This window comes from Prunus avium, chromosome 6 (assembly GCF_965620075.1).
Source record: "Prunus avium chromosome 6, drPruAviu1.hap1.1, whole genome shotgun sequence".
Classification (NCBI taxonomy): Eukaryota; Viridiplantae; Streptophyta; class Magnoliopsida; order Rosales; family Rosaceae; genus Prunus; species Prunus avium.
In genome coordinates, this window is record NC_142289.1 from 7,870,927 (window position 1) to 7,888,186 (window position 17,260).

Here is a 17,260-nt window from a genome sequence, read left to right on the forward strand (position 1 = left end):
CCCTGACATATCTTCTAAATCTTGATCTAAATCAGTAGTGTTCCCTGGTTCTATTGTAGTATCAAGTCCAACTTTAGTTCCTGTTGCAAGAACTAAAGTTTGGTTATTGCATCAACCTCATGGACTCCTACGACAATCAGCATGCCATCTTTTACAGAATGTCCTGTAACCATCAGTAAGTCTTAACATCAGCATGAAAGTTAGAAACTCTGGATCCTAAGCTTCTTCTTCCTTTTCTCATTTGCTTATGTATTTTAAATCTGATTTTACCCTATCTTAAATATGTTTGAAAAAATAGATAAGAGATGGCATGGAGGCTCTTCCAGAGTGGTTGACGGAATGGAGGCTCCCTGACAAGTTCAACACTTCACTTAATTGAAACTCGAGGTAATCTAGTAAAATTGGTATAAGAATATAATTGCGTGAATGAATTTCTCATTAACCAAGCAAATGGATTTATACATAAGTCGTCCTACAATTAAGCAGTCTAATTGTACAACTTATGTAAGTAAAAATACAGAATCAATTGGAAATTACAACAATGAAATAGTTTCCTGACTAATCCCAGATTTAGTGGGATATTGTGAATTCTCAACAATGAAATGATTTGTCAATCTGCGACTTTCATGGCATGGAGGCTCTTCCAGAGTGGTTGGGAAGTCTTGCATCTCTTCAGTTCCTAAGAATATGGAGGTGCAAGAATCTGATATACCGTTGTCCTCTTCTAAAAGAATGATGCAACGAAGACAGCGGCCCAGAATGGCCCGCGATTTCGCATATTCCAAACATCAAATGTAAGTTTTTCTATTTTCTTATTTGTTTTCTTTGGTTCCGAAATCAATTATTTTCTTCTCTTTACTTTTTTTTATCTTCTTTTGGTGAACTGGGGATGATTTATAAAAATAAAAAATAAAAAAATAATAATAATCTTGTTTTATAACTCCACATATAAATTCAAGGTTTCAGGGTACCAAATTATGTGTGTAAGTTTCCAGAGATGCGAAATGGTTGTAAAGAACGATCTTCATCTTAGGCCGTCCCTCTTAACCATTTCAGTACACTAGCAAACTGAATGAAATTAAGTTGAAGTTTATGTTGTTGAACATTCTTGGCTAATTTTCAAGTGTTTTCGAGTATGGTTCGATTAAATTTTCATATTATTCCACATCTTCATTCAAATTGTGACAGCTAAAATCTTGGATTGTTATAAACATCTTACATTATATATTTTTTATCTTCTTTTTGTTGAATTAGATGAGGATGAAACAATTTTACGTGTTGTTTAATTTTGTAAGGATGAACGTTGAAATAAGATTTTAAAAAAAAAAGTTGGTTCAAATAATTAGACATTTTAACGTGGTAGCAAAGAATATACATTTTAACTAAGTGCAATTTCATGAATGTTTAATCAATGAACCATCATCAGCATCGCTTTCACCAATATGAGCTTCCATAGCTATAGTTGCTTCTATGAGGACCAGGAATCTGGGATGTATATTTTATTTGGCTGACTAACTTTCTTTTATTAATTTATATGAGTTTTAGTTTAAAGGTCGTTTAAGTTTATTTAAGTGACTTTTTTGCTATTTTTTATAAAAATTTTATAAAAATCGAGGAAAATTTAGGCTTTTTCTCCCCCGTACATAAAAAAAATCTATGTTTTGAGTTGGAAACTAAGAGGAAAATAGTGAAAAGAATTTCTAATTAAATATGGAAAAGGAATCTTCCTGGTAAATGGCATGGGAAAGGGTTTAGGGTGAAAGTCCAATTAGATTTTTTTCTGCCTCATGACTTGGTAGTCAGTCATGCCACGATGGAGGAAATCTATCCACAATTTTTTGAGTTGGAAACTAAGTTTTGAGTTGGAAATCTATCCACAAAAATCTATGTTTTGAGTTGAAAAGGAAATATACAAACAAGTATTGCTCGTGACCGATGCGATTCCATACAAAAAAGTAAAGACAAATATCACAAGTCGGTTTTGATGTCAGTCAGTCATGAATCATGATCACGAAAGAGAAATCTATATATAATTATAGCACGCCATCTGTATACACATTATTTATGACATAAGTTCGTCTATAGATACATAGAAACCTCGAGGAAGCTAAGCGATATATTGTTATTGGTTTCATATATATATATATATATTTTAAATGAGAGATTTTTGCATTTTGATCTCACGCGTGTCATATGGATATGGCGATATCTCACGATGCGTGACTGGTTTGAATTGAGATAGCAGCACCGTAAGTGAGATTCTTCTGACTCTCTAGTTTTTAGTGCTGCAGCCTAAGCCACAATGGAGGAAATCTATCCATCCACTATCTATCCACACAATGATGGCAGGCAATTATTGCATGTAAATAATGAGCCAACCCACAACTTTAATTACGAGTATTTATCAGAAAAACGAAGCTAATATCGACTTAGGCCTAATTTAATTACAACACTACACTAACGTATGTAGGTTTAGATTCAGATCTCACCTTTGTCTATAAATACTTATATATATATATATATGTCTTGTTTTAGCTAGTTTTCCCAACTGGTTGAGCATTCATTGATCTGTTCTTTCTTTTATTGTCTAGATTGAGCAGTGAGGAGGAGAGATAGAGAGATGGCAGAACACCTTACTTTCGGTGTCCAGGAAATAGTGAAGAAAGTGGTTTCACTTGCCTCTGAAGAAATCAGTCTTGTATGGGGGTTTGAAGGAGAGTTGACAAAGCTGCGTGAATCATTGCTGCTGACTGAAGCCATGTTACGAGATGCCGGGCAATCAAAAGATGTTCGGGCAGAAGCCGTGCAAATTTGGGTGAACAAGCTTGAAGACATAGCTCATGAGGCCGATGATGTGCTGGATGAATGCGGATATGAACTTCTCCGCCGTCAAGTGGAAGTGCGAAACCAAATGATGAAAAAAGTGCTCAGCTTCCTTTCACTCCACTACAATCCCATTGCATTCCGCCTCAAAATGGCACATAAGATTGAGAAGCTCAACGCTGCTTTGGAGGATTTAAATAATAGGGCAGGTGGCATTGGGCTTGTTGCAAGGTTATCGACCTCTCATGACAATAGAGCAGCAGTACTTGACAGGGAAACCGTCCCCGGCTTTGATCAGGATGAAAAGAACATGGTCGGAAGGGATGAGCTTGTGTCAGATATAGTTACAGACTTAATCAATTCAAGCAATAAACGAGAGACTCGTCCTTGTGTTATGGCTATTGTGGGAATGGCAGGCTTAGGAAAGACCACTTTGGCTAAAGCAATATATCATGAAAATGAGATAGGCAGCCATTTCAACAGAAAAATATGGGTATGCGTATCTAACCCTTTTGACGTGAAGACGATTTTAAGCGGGATCTTGGAGTATCTTAACCAGACAAAGGCTGGGGTAAAAGGCAAGGCAGCAATATGTGAAAGCATCCAAGAAATTTTGGAAGGGAATCGATATCTCCTCATTCTTGATGATGTATGGAACGAGGATCCTCACAAATGGGAAGAGTTGATGAGTTGTTTGTTAAATATCAAAGATACTCAAGGAAGCAGCATCCTTGTCACTACACGCAGTGTCCGTGTTGCATCAATAGTTCAGACGCTTCCTATGCGTGATTTGAGAAAGCTATCAGCTGATGAATGTTGGCTCCTATTGAAGAATAAAGCGCTTTCAGGCAGGAATGCTACTTTAAGTGAAGATCAGGAAAGAATTGGAAGGGACATAGCCATAAAGTGTGCAGGTCTACCATTATTGGCAAAGGTATATTGTTGAATAAAGATGAATCTTATATTTAATTAATTCAGATGTACTTAAAGAAAACTGATGTCTGAAACTGAGGTCTACCTTATTTATTTATTTAATTAATTGGGAAAATAAGAAAAATGAGTTGAAGAGATGGTTGAAAGAATAAAGTAGAAGAAAAAATTTACTAACCATTTTTAAAAAATAAAATAAAAAACTTAACCAAAGATTTGTTTGTCGATGACTTTATTTTTCATTGAAATATAGTCATGTTCTATTAAAATGCGAATTGGATATTGTGGTTATTGTTATCATTTAATTGCGATTCAAACTCATGTGCCAACAGATCTTGGGAAGTATGATGCACAAAAGGAGTGAATATGAATGGCAGTCCATTCAAAATAATACAATATTGGATATACCAGAAGAAGAAGAAAGACTAAAGGGGGTTTTGATGTTGAGTTTTGATGAACTGAAATCATCATCTTTGAAGCAATGCTTTGCCTTTTGCTCAATGTTCATCAAAGGTTTCACAATTGAAAAGGATGACTTGATCCAACTTTGGATGGCTCAAGAATTGCTTTACCCTTCTCCCACCGAAAGTATGGAGGATGTAGGAAATAAAATTTTCAAAATTCTATTGGATAACTCTCTTTTTCAAGATGTTGCAGTACCAGAGGATGTCTTTCGTTATTCTATTAATACCAAAAGTACCACATTCAAGATGCACGATTTGGTGCATGATCTTGCAGAATTTGTATCAAAATCAAAGATCCAGGACTCTAATGAGATTCGACGTGTGCCGCAGTTTTCAGAGATAAAACTAGAAGGAATTTCAAAAGGAGCTGCTCATAAAGTGCGCTCAATGTTTTTGATACGTGAAGTTTGTGGTAACATCTTACCAAGATTTAAAGGTATGCGTGTCTTAAAATTACAGGGGGCTGAAATTGATGAGTTGCCAAATTCAATTGGAGAGCTGAAACACTTGAGGTATCTAGATATTTCAGCAACAAATATCAAAAGGCTCCCCCAATCTATTGGCAAGCTTTATAACCTACAAACGTTAAGAATGCACCATCTATGTCTTATATGGTTTCCAAAGGAACTGCAAAATTTGATCAACTTGAGACATGTTTCTTTTGATCCCTTGTATGCGTATTCTGATATGAAATATCCAGTTGGCATGGGGAGCTTGTATGTGTATTCTGGTATGAAATATCCAGTTGGCATGGGGAGGTTGAATAATCTCCGATCATTATCCTTTTTCATTGTGGGTAAGGAGAGAGGTCGTAAAATAAAGGAGCTGGGTGGCTTAAAGCATTTGGAAGGCCAATTATCTATTTATGATCTGGAGCATGTGAGAGATGGAGAAGAAGCAAAGGAGGCAAAGTTAGCGGAGAAGACAAACATACGCAGACTAAGGCTTGGATGGAACTACCAACGAGAAGGCATCAATAATGACAGGGATGTACTAGAAGGCCTTAAACCGCACTCTGCATTGGAAATTTTAGAGATTCGCAACTTTAGTGGTGATACATTTCCACCCTGGATGATGTGCGGAGATTTGTTTTCTTCATTGAAAAGATTAACTATTGAAAATGCAAAGAACCTAACTGAATGGAGGACGGAAGAAGCTGCAGTATTTCCAACAACAGAAAGAAGAGTGGTGTTTTCTCGCCTTGAGGAGATGGTGTTGAGGGATTGCCCCATTCTGGAGTGCATCCCAATTACACTCAGTCTCGCATCCCTCCGTGAATTGGAGATTTCATATTGTTATAAATTATCTATTCTACCTGAGGGGCTAGAACGTTGCACCTCTCTTCAAGTGTTGGGAATAACAGGATGCTCCAAAATAACATCCATTCCAATAACACACGGCCTGCCTTCCCTCCGCAAATTAGATATTGTAAATTGTGATGAATTATCAAGCCTACCGAGTGGGTTACAACATTGTACCTCTCTTAAGCACTTGTCAATAAGGCATTGTGGGAATCTCAAAGCTATTCCAAGTTTAGACAGCCTCACACAACTCCATCTGTTGGAGATCTATGACTGTGTTGGATTAAAAGGTGTACCCCCCAGTGAATTTCCAGCATCCCTCACCCGCTTAAAGGTATTGAAAATTGGTGGGTTCTGGAAGGAGTTCGATTCATTTCCTGCTTTTCATGTTATTCCACAACTTGAAACATTAACCTTGTGGGGTTGGCCGAAGCTCAACTCTCTGCCTGAACAAGTTCAACGCTTCACTTCTCTAACTTCTTTGTCAATATCGTCCTTTGACGGCATGAAGGCTCTTCCAAATTGGTTGGGAAATCTTGCATCTCTTGGGTACCTAAATATAGGGGGGTGCAAGAATCTGATGCATCTTCCTACACTTGAAGCTATGAAATGTCTCACCAAATTACAGGACATATGGATTAACAATTGTCCTCTTCTGAAAGAGAGATGCAATAAAGACAGCGGCCCAGAATGGCTCAAGATTTCGCATATCCAACACATCTATTGTGAGTTTTTCAATTTTATTATTTGTTTTCTTTGGTTCTGAAATCAATTATTTTCTTCTCTTTACTTTTTTTATATTATAAAATCTTCTCTTGGTGAATTTGGGGGGCTAAGCCCGAACACAACTAACAAAATTACATCTGGGACTGGGCCTACTAGAGAAGCCCTATCTAACTTTAACTTGACTGTTCTTTGTTTAGTACATTTTTAAATTTTTTGTTTACCTTCCCTTTGACTTGTTTAATCATGTAAACCGCTAAGAAAAAATGTTTGTGCGATTCGTTTCTCACTTATCATTAATTAGGTTGTTATCTTCTATTCGCATTTTAGTTTAATTAGTCAATTACATCTATAATAGTGAATCAGTCAATTACTTCAAATAAATATATGATTTATAATCACTTGGAAGTTGAAAACCAAAACAAATTAAACTATGAGTTTTCAAGTGTTCTCTACATTCATATACACACATACATACACACCATATAGAACTCAGGGATGATTTATAACTCCACATGTAAATTCAATGTTCCAAGGGATCAAATAATGTGTAAGTTTCTAACATATTTAATTTCTAAACCACTGCAGTTGACGGTGTGAAATGATCTTGACATATTCGAGATTTGTCAACCTGGATGGAACCAAAACTCAAATTCAATAATCTTCAAAAGTATATCCCGGAATGCGAAATGGTTGAAAGTAGTGTGCAGATTGAAGAAGCATCATTGACCAAAGTTGAACTCAAATTCATTCACACTTCTAAAGGTCCCATTTTTCTTTCTAAATCATCTCTACAAAGAATATTAACTCTGTTTGCCAATGCCCATCATTTTTTCTTTCCACAAGCAGCATTGACCAAAGTTGTTTTTGATCATTTTTTCTTTCCACTGCAGATTGAAGAAGCTATGTTTCTGGAAAATTAATTTCATTGTAATTATAAGGTACAAGCAATTCCCAATTGTCAGTGCATTATTATACTTGTACTCTTCCCCAGCCTTGTTGTATCTTTTCCTTATCAGCTTATGCAACGGCATCTATTAGATTAGAGTCTGTACTTTTTCTTTATACAGCTTCTGCTTTTGCTTCGTATCATCAATCAAAGATTAATTTTGATGATTTTGATGAGTTTTTGTCAAACTTTCTCCAAATTTTAGCTTCCAATTTTGCATTTCTTTTCAAGCCTTTTTTCTTATTATTTTGTTTTTTTTTTAATAACCAAAATAACAGAGTAGGAAGGTGATGGAGACATTCAACCAATTGTGGCAGTTGCCCAATCAGCTCAACCCTTGGAAGGTGATGCCATGCGAGGAAAGCTTTTAACGGCTCTGCAGCTCAAAGGTATGCATAGCCCTTGGCTTGTTTTCGTGTTGCTTTGTTCGGAAACAGGGTCATTAATGTATCTTTTGTCTTTCAAATCTGTATTATCAGGTTCTTTGGAAGATTCAGTTTTATGGAACAATTTTTTATCAAGAATCCGATCATGATAGGGTTTTGAGTCTTTTTTTTTAGTTTTTTTTGGCACACTCTCTCTCCCTAGGCTTTGTAAAAGTTTCTCTCCTGAATCTGATCATTTGGGTGGCTTAGAGTCCCTGTTGAGAGAAAAAAGATTATGGTTTAACATTTGGAAGAACCTTTTGTCTTCTTTGTTTTGTAGTTGTGCCTTGGCTAATTTATTCTCATCATTGTTTCTTGCATTTTGCTTTGGCAATCTTGAATTGTTATGAACACGTTGATGTTGCATTACATGTTTTCTATTTGTTGAATTGGATGTCGATCAAATAATTTTAGATGTTATTTTATTTTTGTAAAGATGACCGTTGAAATAAGATAAAGAAAATAGATGGTATAAAATTTTACTTGACCAACTGAGGCATGCATGACTACAGAACACTTCGAGGTCCCCTCACGCGCCGCCGCTAACTCAGCTCTACGTTCCGGAGCTCGACCGCATTGTGCTAAAAGACAAAACTTCCCTCCGCCCCTACGCCAACGTCTCCACCGTCCGCAAGGCCACCATCACAGCTCGTCTTCTCCAGCTGATCCACCAGCTCTGCCTCAAGAACATCCACGTCACCAAGCGTGACCTGTTCTACACCGAGGTCAAGCTCTTCCAGGACCAGACGCAGTCCGATTCGGTCCTCGACGACGTATCGTGTATGCTCGGCTGCACGCGCTCGAGCCTCAATGTTATCGCCTCTGAGAAGGGTGTGGTTGTGGGTCGCCTGATTTTCAGCGACAATGGAGATATGATTGACTGCACGAAAATGGGAATGGGCGGGAAAGCCATCCCGCCCAATATTGACAGAGTTGGTGATATGCAGAGTGATGCTCTGTTTATATTGCTGGTTGAGAAGGATGCTGCTTATATTAGACTGGCTGAGGATCGGTTTTACAATCGATTTCCGTGCATTATCGTCACCGCCAAGGGACAGCCGGATGTTGCAACCAGGCTGTTTCTGAGGAAGATGAAGCTGGAATTGAAACTGCCGGTGTTGGCCCTTGTGGACAGTGATCCATACGGGCTGAAAATTTTATCTGTTTATGGTTGCGGGTCGAAGAACATGTCGTATGACAGTGCCAATTTGACGACGCCGGATATAAAATGGTTGGGGATACGGCCCAGTGATTTGGACAAGTAGAAGATACCCGAGCAGTGTAGGTTGACAATGACTGATCAGGATATTAAGACAGGGAAAGAAATGTTGGAGTAAGATTTTGTGAAAAAAAAACCCGAAATGGGTTGAGGAGCTGACTCCTATGGTGAAAACCAAGCAAAAGGCAGAAATTCAAGCTCTGAGCACATTCGGCTTTCAATATCTGTCCGAGACTTATTTGCCGCTAAAACTGCAGGAGCAGGATTGGATATGAGGCATGGCTTGAGTTTGGTGGAAGTTTTGTGATGGTAAGTAAGTCATGGATTTACTCACATTTGGCTATGAAGTGCTGTTATATCTATTGAATTGTTCAATTGTAAGGAAAAGGAATGAAATGAATGAACAAAGATTTCGCGACTTCGTTTCGGCTTGGATGATAAATTTGTGTTTCTTAGGGGATTGCAAGTTTGGAAATTAGTTGTACTTTGTTTAGGCATTTCAATTCAGATTATGGAAACGCTAAAACCTATTTCAGTTGTGAACATAAGAGTATAATAGTATAAGGAAAATTGCTTTATTTTCATTGCTTCTGCAAATTACATTTGCCTCTGTATATAATTTACATGTAACGATACACTACAGGCTTATTCCATGTTAAAGGATACACGAGGAAAAATAATTATCGATTATTTAGTAGCACTTCTTCTTAGTAGCATGTACAAATTGCAGTGATCCCCTGGTTAGCCTTTCTAAAGCCACAGGTCTTCGCGTGGAATAGATCAACTCTGCGGGTAGTTCATCCCTCCCTGACATATCTTCTAAATCTTGATCTAAATCAGTAGTGTTCCCTGGTTCTATTGTAGTATCAAGTCCAACTTTAGGTCCTGTTGCAAGAACCTTGAGCCCCAATTCATCCTGCAGAAGTTTGGTTATTGCGTCAACCTCATGGACTTCTACGACGATCAGCATGTCATCTTTTACGGAATGTCCTGTAACCATCGGTAAGTCTTAACATCAGGATGAAAGTTAGAAACTCTGGATCCTAAGCTTCTTCTTCCTTTTCTCATTTGCTTATGTATTTTAAATCTGATTTTACCCTATCTTAAATATGTTTGATAAAGGCATCTAAAGCAATATGTTCATCCAACGATCGGAGCTTCAACCTGTTAAAAGAAGGATATTAGCATGGGGAAAAAATAGATAAGAGATGGCATGGAGATGGAGGCTCTTCCAGAGTGGTTGATGGAATGGAGGCTCCCTGACAAGTTCAACACTTCACTTAGTTGAAACTCGAGGTAATCTAGTAAAATTGGTATAAGAATATAATTGCGAGAATGAATTTCTCATTAACCAAGCAAATGGATTTATGCATAACTCGTCCTACAATTAAGCAATCTAGTTGTACAACTTAGGTAAGTAAAAATACATAATCAATTGCAAATTACAACAATGAAATAGTTTCCTGACTAATCCCAGATTTAGTGGGATATTGTGAATTATCAACAGTGAAATAATTTGTCAATATGCGACTTTCATGGCATGGAGGCTCTTCCAGAGTGGTTGGGAAGTCTTGCATCTCTTCAGTGCAAGAATCTGATGTACCGTTGTCCTCTTCTAAAAGAAAGATGCAACGAAGACAGCGGCCCAAAATGACCCGTGATTTCGCATATTCCACACATCGAATGTAAGTTTTTCTATTTTCTTATTTGTTTTCTTTGGTTCTGAAATCAATTATTTTCTTCTCTTTACTTTTTTTTTTAAAATTTTAATCTTCTTTTGGTGAATTGTGGATGATTTATAAAAATAACAAATAAAAAATAATCTTGTTTTATAACTCCACATATAAATTCAAGGTTCCAGGGTACCAAACGATGTGTGTAAGTTTGTAACATATTCATGTTTAAATCTTTGCAGTTAGACGATGAGATATTGGAGATTTGTGAACCTGGATGAAACCAAAACTCAAATTCATTAATCTCCCAACGTATCCAGAGATGCGAAATGGTTCATAGTAGTGTGCATTGTTGTTGCTTGTACAGGGGCATCTATTGTTACTGTGATGCTTAGAGTGTGTACTTTCTCTTTATACAGCTTCTGCTTGCATTTCTTTTCAAGTAACAGAGTAGGAAGGGTGAATATATGCACAGCACAGTGACGGGTTTACATTTTTCAGTAAATTCTTAGGACTGTCTTGAAATTTACTTGGACAAAAATTTGAAGACTAAAACAAAAGTTAAAAGGGCAAGCAAGTTCAAATAATTAGACCAAATAGTGTGATATTTACCTTTCTTAAATCAGGCCCTGAAAACGTATTGGGCACTTTGTAATAACATTGGCTGCTTATGGCTAGAAGGAGTGCTTCTCAAAGTTTCTAAGATTTTCTTACAGAAAAAGTAGGAACTTCAATTAATTTATAGGAACTTCAATCAATGGCAGTCATGTAATTTATAGGAACTTCAATTAGAGGTGGTTTCTGCAAAGGATATTGGATGTCTTGCTCTGCTTTTTTGGGTTTTTTTTTGTTGAGTTTTTTTATATGAAATGGTATTAACAATGTACTTCTATAACATGATATTAACAATATACTTCTATGATATGGTATTAACAATGTACTTCGGGCTTGTTTGGCTTGTTTTGAGTTTTTTTTGAGTTTTTTGTGTTGGACTTGTTTTAAGTTAATCAATGACAGTCATGTAATTTATAGGAACTTTAACACTCATTTCTTATGTAGTAAATGGTTTTTGGGTATGTTTCTAAAGTGCATTTCATGTAGGGTTTTTTTTAATAATTTCAGCCCCTATTTTGAGTATATTACTAAAGCTCCCTTTTTTTTTTTTTTTCTGCCACATCACTTGTTAGTCAGTCATGCCACGACGTAGGAAATCTATCCACAATTTTGGCATGTAATAATAATTCAGCCAACCGACAACTTAGTTTGTTGGATGGGCTCCTAAATTATTAGCCTTTGAAGTCAGCCATATGACGTTCGGATTTAATTGCGACTTATTGGTCAGGAAGAATAAGCTAATTTCGACTTAGGCCTAATTTATGGGTGATTTTCACCCTCCAAATTATAGGGTGATTTTCAAGTTTATACCTATTTTTAGAGACATTTACAAGTACATACTCAAACTCTTGGAAAACCTACAAATTACTCCATTTTATTGTTTAAATTAATTTTAAAAAATTAAAATGAAATAAAAAAAAGTAAAACCCCAGGCTCCCAACACCCACCACCAGCACATCCCATCCCCGACCCCACCTCCCTCAACCCACCCCTGCCTCCCCGACACTGTTATTGCATTTTTCAAACTCCATTTTGTTTTAGTTGTTTGTTCTTTCTTCAAATCCATTTTTTATTCAACGATCCAAACTGTCTATTTTTTAAGTCTTTATTTATAGATCATCCCCTAAATAATTTTTTTAACCATTTTTTTACGTATGGAAAATACTTGAGTGATGTTTGTACCATATCTGACCCTCCACTCGTACAACGACACGTGGATCTCATAAACTCGCCCAAGCACCCAAGGCCTCGGACAATCGGCATAGGCTACTGATGATATTGTCTCAAAGCAGCAAAAGATCATTACAGGGCCCAACACAGCCTACAATCGGTATCCCCTACCGATTCTGCAGAATCAACCTCGAAGCACCCGCCTGAAATATCTAAGGACTCGTGTCAACCTCATAGGGCCCTCCCACGAGTCCCACATCGAAAATGAGCGCTAAGAGCATACTAAATGCCCTCTATAAGTATGCCCCCTCCACTATCTCACAGCTCGAAGAGCTCGCAGATTCAGAACTCCCACTCTCTTCGGCAGAACTCCCCGAGGACGACTCATCCTCGTATGCCCTCGGACTACGCCTACGCTCGGATTCGGTATCTGACATCTACAAACAACACACGAACGTACACTAAGGGCTGTGCTAGAATCCAAATCCTATTCTACCTCCTAAAAACACTACGTTCATACGTGTTCATGCGTGTTCATGCTTGTTCATACATTGTTCAAACATAAATTCTTGCAATTCAACACTTTGATCCATGGGAATACGAAAACACGGCAACATAACTTGTTTGCACGGTGGCTCAAGTTCGTCGGAAATCGCCTCCGCCTTGTTCAAACTTGCCGGAAATCGCCTGCTCAGCCTCAGCACGGTTGCCGGAAATCGCCTCTCACAAGCTCTCTTTGCTCTCAAAATTTCCAAGTATTTGTACTCTCGTCTTCTCCTCACATTTATAAGGCCGATTTAGCATCGGGAAGCGAAGCGACGCATCGGGATACGAAACGACGCGGCTCTTCACAGCCATGCCGACACGTGTCACGCATGCATGGGAGAGACCAAACGTCAGTTGCAACGCTTCCAATCCTCGGAGACGCTTCAACTTCCCGAACGTGGCAGATCTAGCCACCTTCGAGCACAACTCCACTAACCAACGGCAGGCGCACATTGATGAGTTCTCACTCACCTCTCGTGCCGAACGGCAGGCGCACATTGATGAGTTCTCACTCACCTCTCGTGCCGAACGGCAGGCGCACATTGATGAGTTCTCACTCACCTCTCGTGCCGAACGGCAGGCGCACATTGATGAGTTCTCACTCACCTCTCGTGCCGAACGGCAGGCGCACATTGACGAGTTCTCACTCACCTCTCGTGCCGAACGGCAGGCGCACATTGACGAGTTCTCACTCACCTCTCGTGCCGAACGGCAGGCGCACATTGATGAGTTCTCACTCACCTCTCGTGCCGAACGGCAGGCGCACATTGATGAGTTCTCACTCACCTCTCGTGCCGAACGGCAGACGCACATTGACGAGTTCTCACTCACCTCTCGTGCCGAACGGCAGCCGCACATTGATGAGTTCTCACTCACCTCTCGTGCCGAACGGCAGCCGCATATTCATGAGTTTTCACTCGCCCCTTTGCAACAACCGGCACATCATGCCGTCTCCTATCCAAGCTCACTCCCTTGGGCACTTGGGGGACTACATACCACCATCGGCAATTATGGGACCATTGTGTCCGGGTCAGAATGCCGAATACACATTCAAGTCCCCAACCGAGAAGCTTCTCAATCGGCAACTTGGGGGACTACTGTTTGTACCATATCTGACCCTCCACTCGTACAACGACACGTGGATCTCATAAACTCGCCCAAGCACCCAAGGCCTCGGACAATCGGCATAGGCTACTGATGATATTGTCTCAAAGCAGCAAAAGATCATTACAGGGCCCAACACAGCCTACAATCGGTATCCCCTACCGATTCTGCAGAATCAACCTCGAAGCACCCGCCTGAAATATCTAAGGACTCGTGTCAACCTCATAGGGCCCTCCCACGAGTCCCACATCGAAAATGAGCGCTAAGAGCATACTAAATGCCCTCTATAAGTATGCCCCTCCCACTACAATACAGGGGTAAGACTTTTCAGCTTGACTTTTATACTTCTATATGGTCAACAGCAAGAGCTCTTAAAAACAATCTTACTTGAGCATCGGAGGGTCTTAGGCTGGTTCCACACCGGTTCCATAGACCTCACGAGCTTCGCTTATCTTCTATTCAGGATCAGCATCCAAGGACAGGAAGAATCGGCATCCAACACCCAATCGATCTCTTGATCGTCCATCCCACTTGTAAGTTGCACTCATCTCTATCTATTCAAGATTTAGCGCCAACAAGTGATAACCATGTTTTTTAAGGAAGAATGAGTGATAACATTATTGTGTATTACTTCTCCAATAGAGGTGATTCTTATATCCTTTCTAAGTGAGCATCATTACAAGCATGATAAATTTTTATAAATGTAGTTAAAGGTTGTGCAAAGATAAATTTTTATGAGTGTAGTTAAACTTTAGCCAAATCTACTACTTAGAAGGGGTATAGCCATCAAAATTTTCCAAATTACTTTTGCTAAGGTTTTTTTTTTTCATGGATTCTTTCTAACTAGCCTCTCCGCACGCGCTTCTGCGCCTGCGATAGGCTTTTTTAAAAAGTAATAAAAAATTTATTTTAGAATTAAAAAAGATAATGGATAGTTGTTTTCCATAAAAATAGGATCCATTATCCGATTTTTCTATTAATTTTAATTTTTTTTAAATATGACAAAGTGTGAATTTACCATATTATCCTCATTTAATTAATAATTTAAATTCTTAATGTTTGCATTAACCAAGAGCATTTTCTGGTATTTTGAATGTTTCACTATTCTCTGTCTTTTTCTTTATATATATAGATTCGTGGCTAAATTTGGGCTGTTTTTGTCCCAAAAATATCAGAGTAGGACGGGTGAATATGAGCACTGATGGGTTTGCATTTTCCAGTAAATTCTTAGGACTATCTTGACTGTTACTTGGAGTTCTTTGCAATAATCTTCATTGGACAAAAATTTGAAGGCTAAAACAAAGGCGAAAAAGCGCAAGCAGGTTTTTTACTATTAAAAAAAAAAAAAAAGGCAAACAGGGTCATGTAGTAGATGTTGTTGGATTTTGTTTGGTGAGGACGAATGTTGAAATAAGATTTAGAAAATTGACGGTTCAAATAATTGGATTGTTATAAACATCTTACATTATATAATTTCTATTTTCTAATTGTTGGATAGGATGAGGATGAAACAATTTTACATATTGTTTAATTTTTGTAAGGATAACCGTTGACACGTGTTATATGGATATGGCGATATCTCACGTGGTCACCAATGCGTGGTCGGTTTGAATTGAGATAGCAGCACCGAAAGTGAGATTCTTCTGATATAGTGCTGCCATACGGGCCCTTTGATATAACATTTTACTGATACATCACGAGGTAGACTGAAACTTATCCATCCACCACAGCCTAAGCCACGATGGAGGAAATCTATCCATCCACACAATGATGGCTTGCAATTATTGCATGTAAATAATTCAGCCAACCGACAACTCTAATTACGAGTATTTATCAGAAAAAAAGAAGCTAATATCGACTTAGGCCTAATTTAATTACAACACTACACTAATATATGTTTGTGTTGTTGTAGCTAGTTTTCCCAACTGATTGAGCATTCATTTATCTCTTCTTTCTTTAATTGTCTAGATTGAGCAGAGAGGAAGAGAGATAGAAAGATGGCAGAAGTTGTTACTTTCGGTGTCCAGGAAATAGTGAACAAAGTGGCTTCACTTGCCTCTGAAGAAATCTATCTTTTGTGGGGATTCCAAGGAGAGGTGACAAAGCTGAGTAACTCATTTTCAAGGATCCAAGATATGCTACAAGATGCCGAACAATCACAAGGTCGGGGTAAGGCTTTGGAAGGGTGGGTGAAGGATCTCGATGACATAGCTCATGATGCTGATGATGTGCTGGATGAATGCTTATATGAAGTTTTGCGCAGTCAAGTGGAACTGCGAAACCAAATGAAGAAAAAGGTGCTCAACTTTTTTTCACCCCACAATCCCATTGCATTCCGCCTCAAAATGGGACATAAAATTAAGAAGCTCAACGCTGCTTTGGAGGATTTAAATAAGAGGGCAGGTGGCATTGGACTTGTTGCAAGGTCATCGACCTCTCATGATAATAGAGCAGCAGTACTTAACAGGGAAACCGTCCCCGGCTTTGATGAGGATGAAAAGAACATGGTCGGAAGGGATGAGCTTGTGTCAGATATAGTTAAAGACTTAATCAACTCAAGCAATAAACGAGAGACTCGTCCTTGTGTTATGGCTATTGCGGGTATGGCAGGCTTGGGAAAGACCACTTTGGCTAAAGCAATAAATCAGGAAAATGAGATAAATAGCCACTTCAACATAAAAATATGGGTATGTGTATCTACCCCTTTTGACGTGAAGACGATTTTACGCAGGATCTTGGAGTTTGTTGCGCCAACAAAAGCTGGAATAGACGGTCAGGCAGCAATATGTGATAACCTCCAAAAAGATTTACAAGGAAAACGATATCTTCTCATTCTCGATGATGTATGGAACGAGGATCGTCAAAACTGGGAAGACTTGATGGGTTGTTTGTTAAATATCAAAGATACTCAAGGAAGCAGCATCCTTGTCACTACACGCAGTGTCCGTGTTGCATCGATCGTTCAGACGCTTCCTATGCGTGATTTGAGAAAGCTATCAGATGATGAATGTTGGCTCATATTGAAGAATAAAGCGCTTTCAGGCAGGAATGCTCCTTTAAGTGAAGATCAAGAAAGAATTGGAAGGGACATAGCCAGAAAGTGTGCAGGTCTACCCTTATTGGCAAAGGTACGTATATTTGTTGAATAAAGATGAACCTTATATTTAATTAATTCAGATGTACTTAAAAAAAGTGATGTTGGTAAACGTTTTTTGAAATCGACCAAGGGAAAATCAAAAAAATGGAAAGCCTTTACTTATTGTCTTTTTTTGTTAAGACTTTGAAGTCATCTTGTTCACGAGTTAGTGAAGTTTAGGG

General features: G+C 38.5%; 2 protein-coding genes and 1 pseudogene across 8 annotated transcripts in view; all 3 read left to right on the forward strand.

The window, feature by feature from the left end:
- The first annotated feature begins 39 nt into the window (after positions 1–39).
- Positions 40–9,252, forward strand: LOC110746809 (putative disease resistance protein RGA3). Of its 6 annotated transcripts, XM_088255112.1 has the most exons (9): positions 40–175; positions 299–387; positions 638–794; positions 2,592–3,757; positions 4,086–6,243; positions 6,830–7,006; positions 7,135–7,182; positions 7,469–7,579; positions 8,128–9,252. In XM_088255112.1, the coding sequence occupies exons 4-6, from the start codon at positions 2,621–2,623 to the stop codon at positions 6,844–6,846; spliced, it is 3,312 nt and encodes a 1,103-aa protein (XP_088111238.1). In that variant the 5' UTR covers positions 40–175; positions 299–387; positions 638–794; positions 2,592–2,620; the 3' UTR covers positions 6,847–7,006; positions 7,135–7,182; positions 7,469–7,579; positions 8,128–9,252. The 6 variants fall into 6 exon arrangements, with proteins under 6 accessions (XP_088111238.1, XP_088111239.1, XP_088111240.1 ...); XM_088255113.1 differs by lacking the exon at positions 638–794; XM_088255114.1 differs by lacking the exons at positions 40–175; positions 299–387 and having other exon boundaries at positions 428–794.
- LOC148293580 (DNA topoisomerase 6 subunit A-like) lies at positions 7,153–9,252 on the forward strand (annotated as a pseudogene). The gene is made up of 3 exons (XR_015836626.1): positions 7,153–7,182; positions 7,469–7,579; positions 8,128–9,252. The product of XR_015836626.1 is annotated as a DNA topoisomerase 6 subunit A-like (transcript).
- A 6,582-nt stretch (positions 9,253–15,834) lies between these two features.
- The window catches only part of LOC148293581 (putative disease resistance protein RGA4), an 83,726-nt gene continuing 82,300 nt past the window's right edge, over positions 15,835–17,260 (forward strand). Inside the window, exon 1 of the mRNA XM_088255111.1 lies at positions 15,835–17,070. Within this exon, the coding sequence (XP_088111237.1) occupies positions 15,940–17,070 (1,131 nt within the window). The 5' untranslated portion in view covers positions 15,835–15,939. The remainder of the gene's footprint in view (positions 17,071–17,260) is intronic.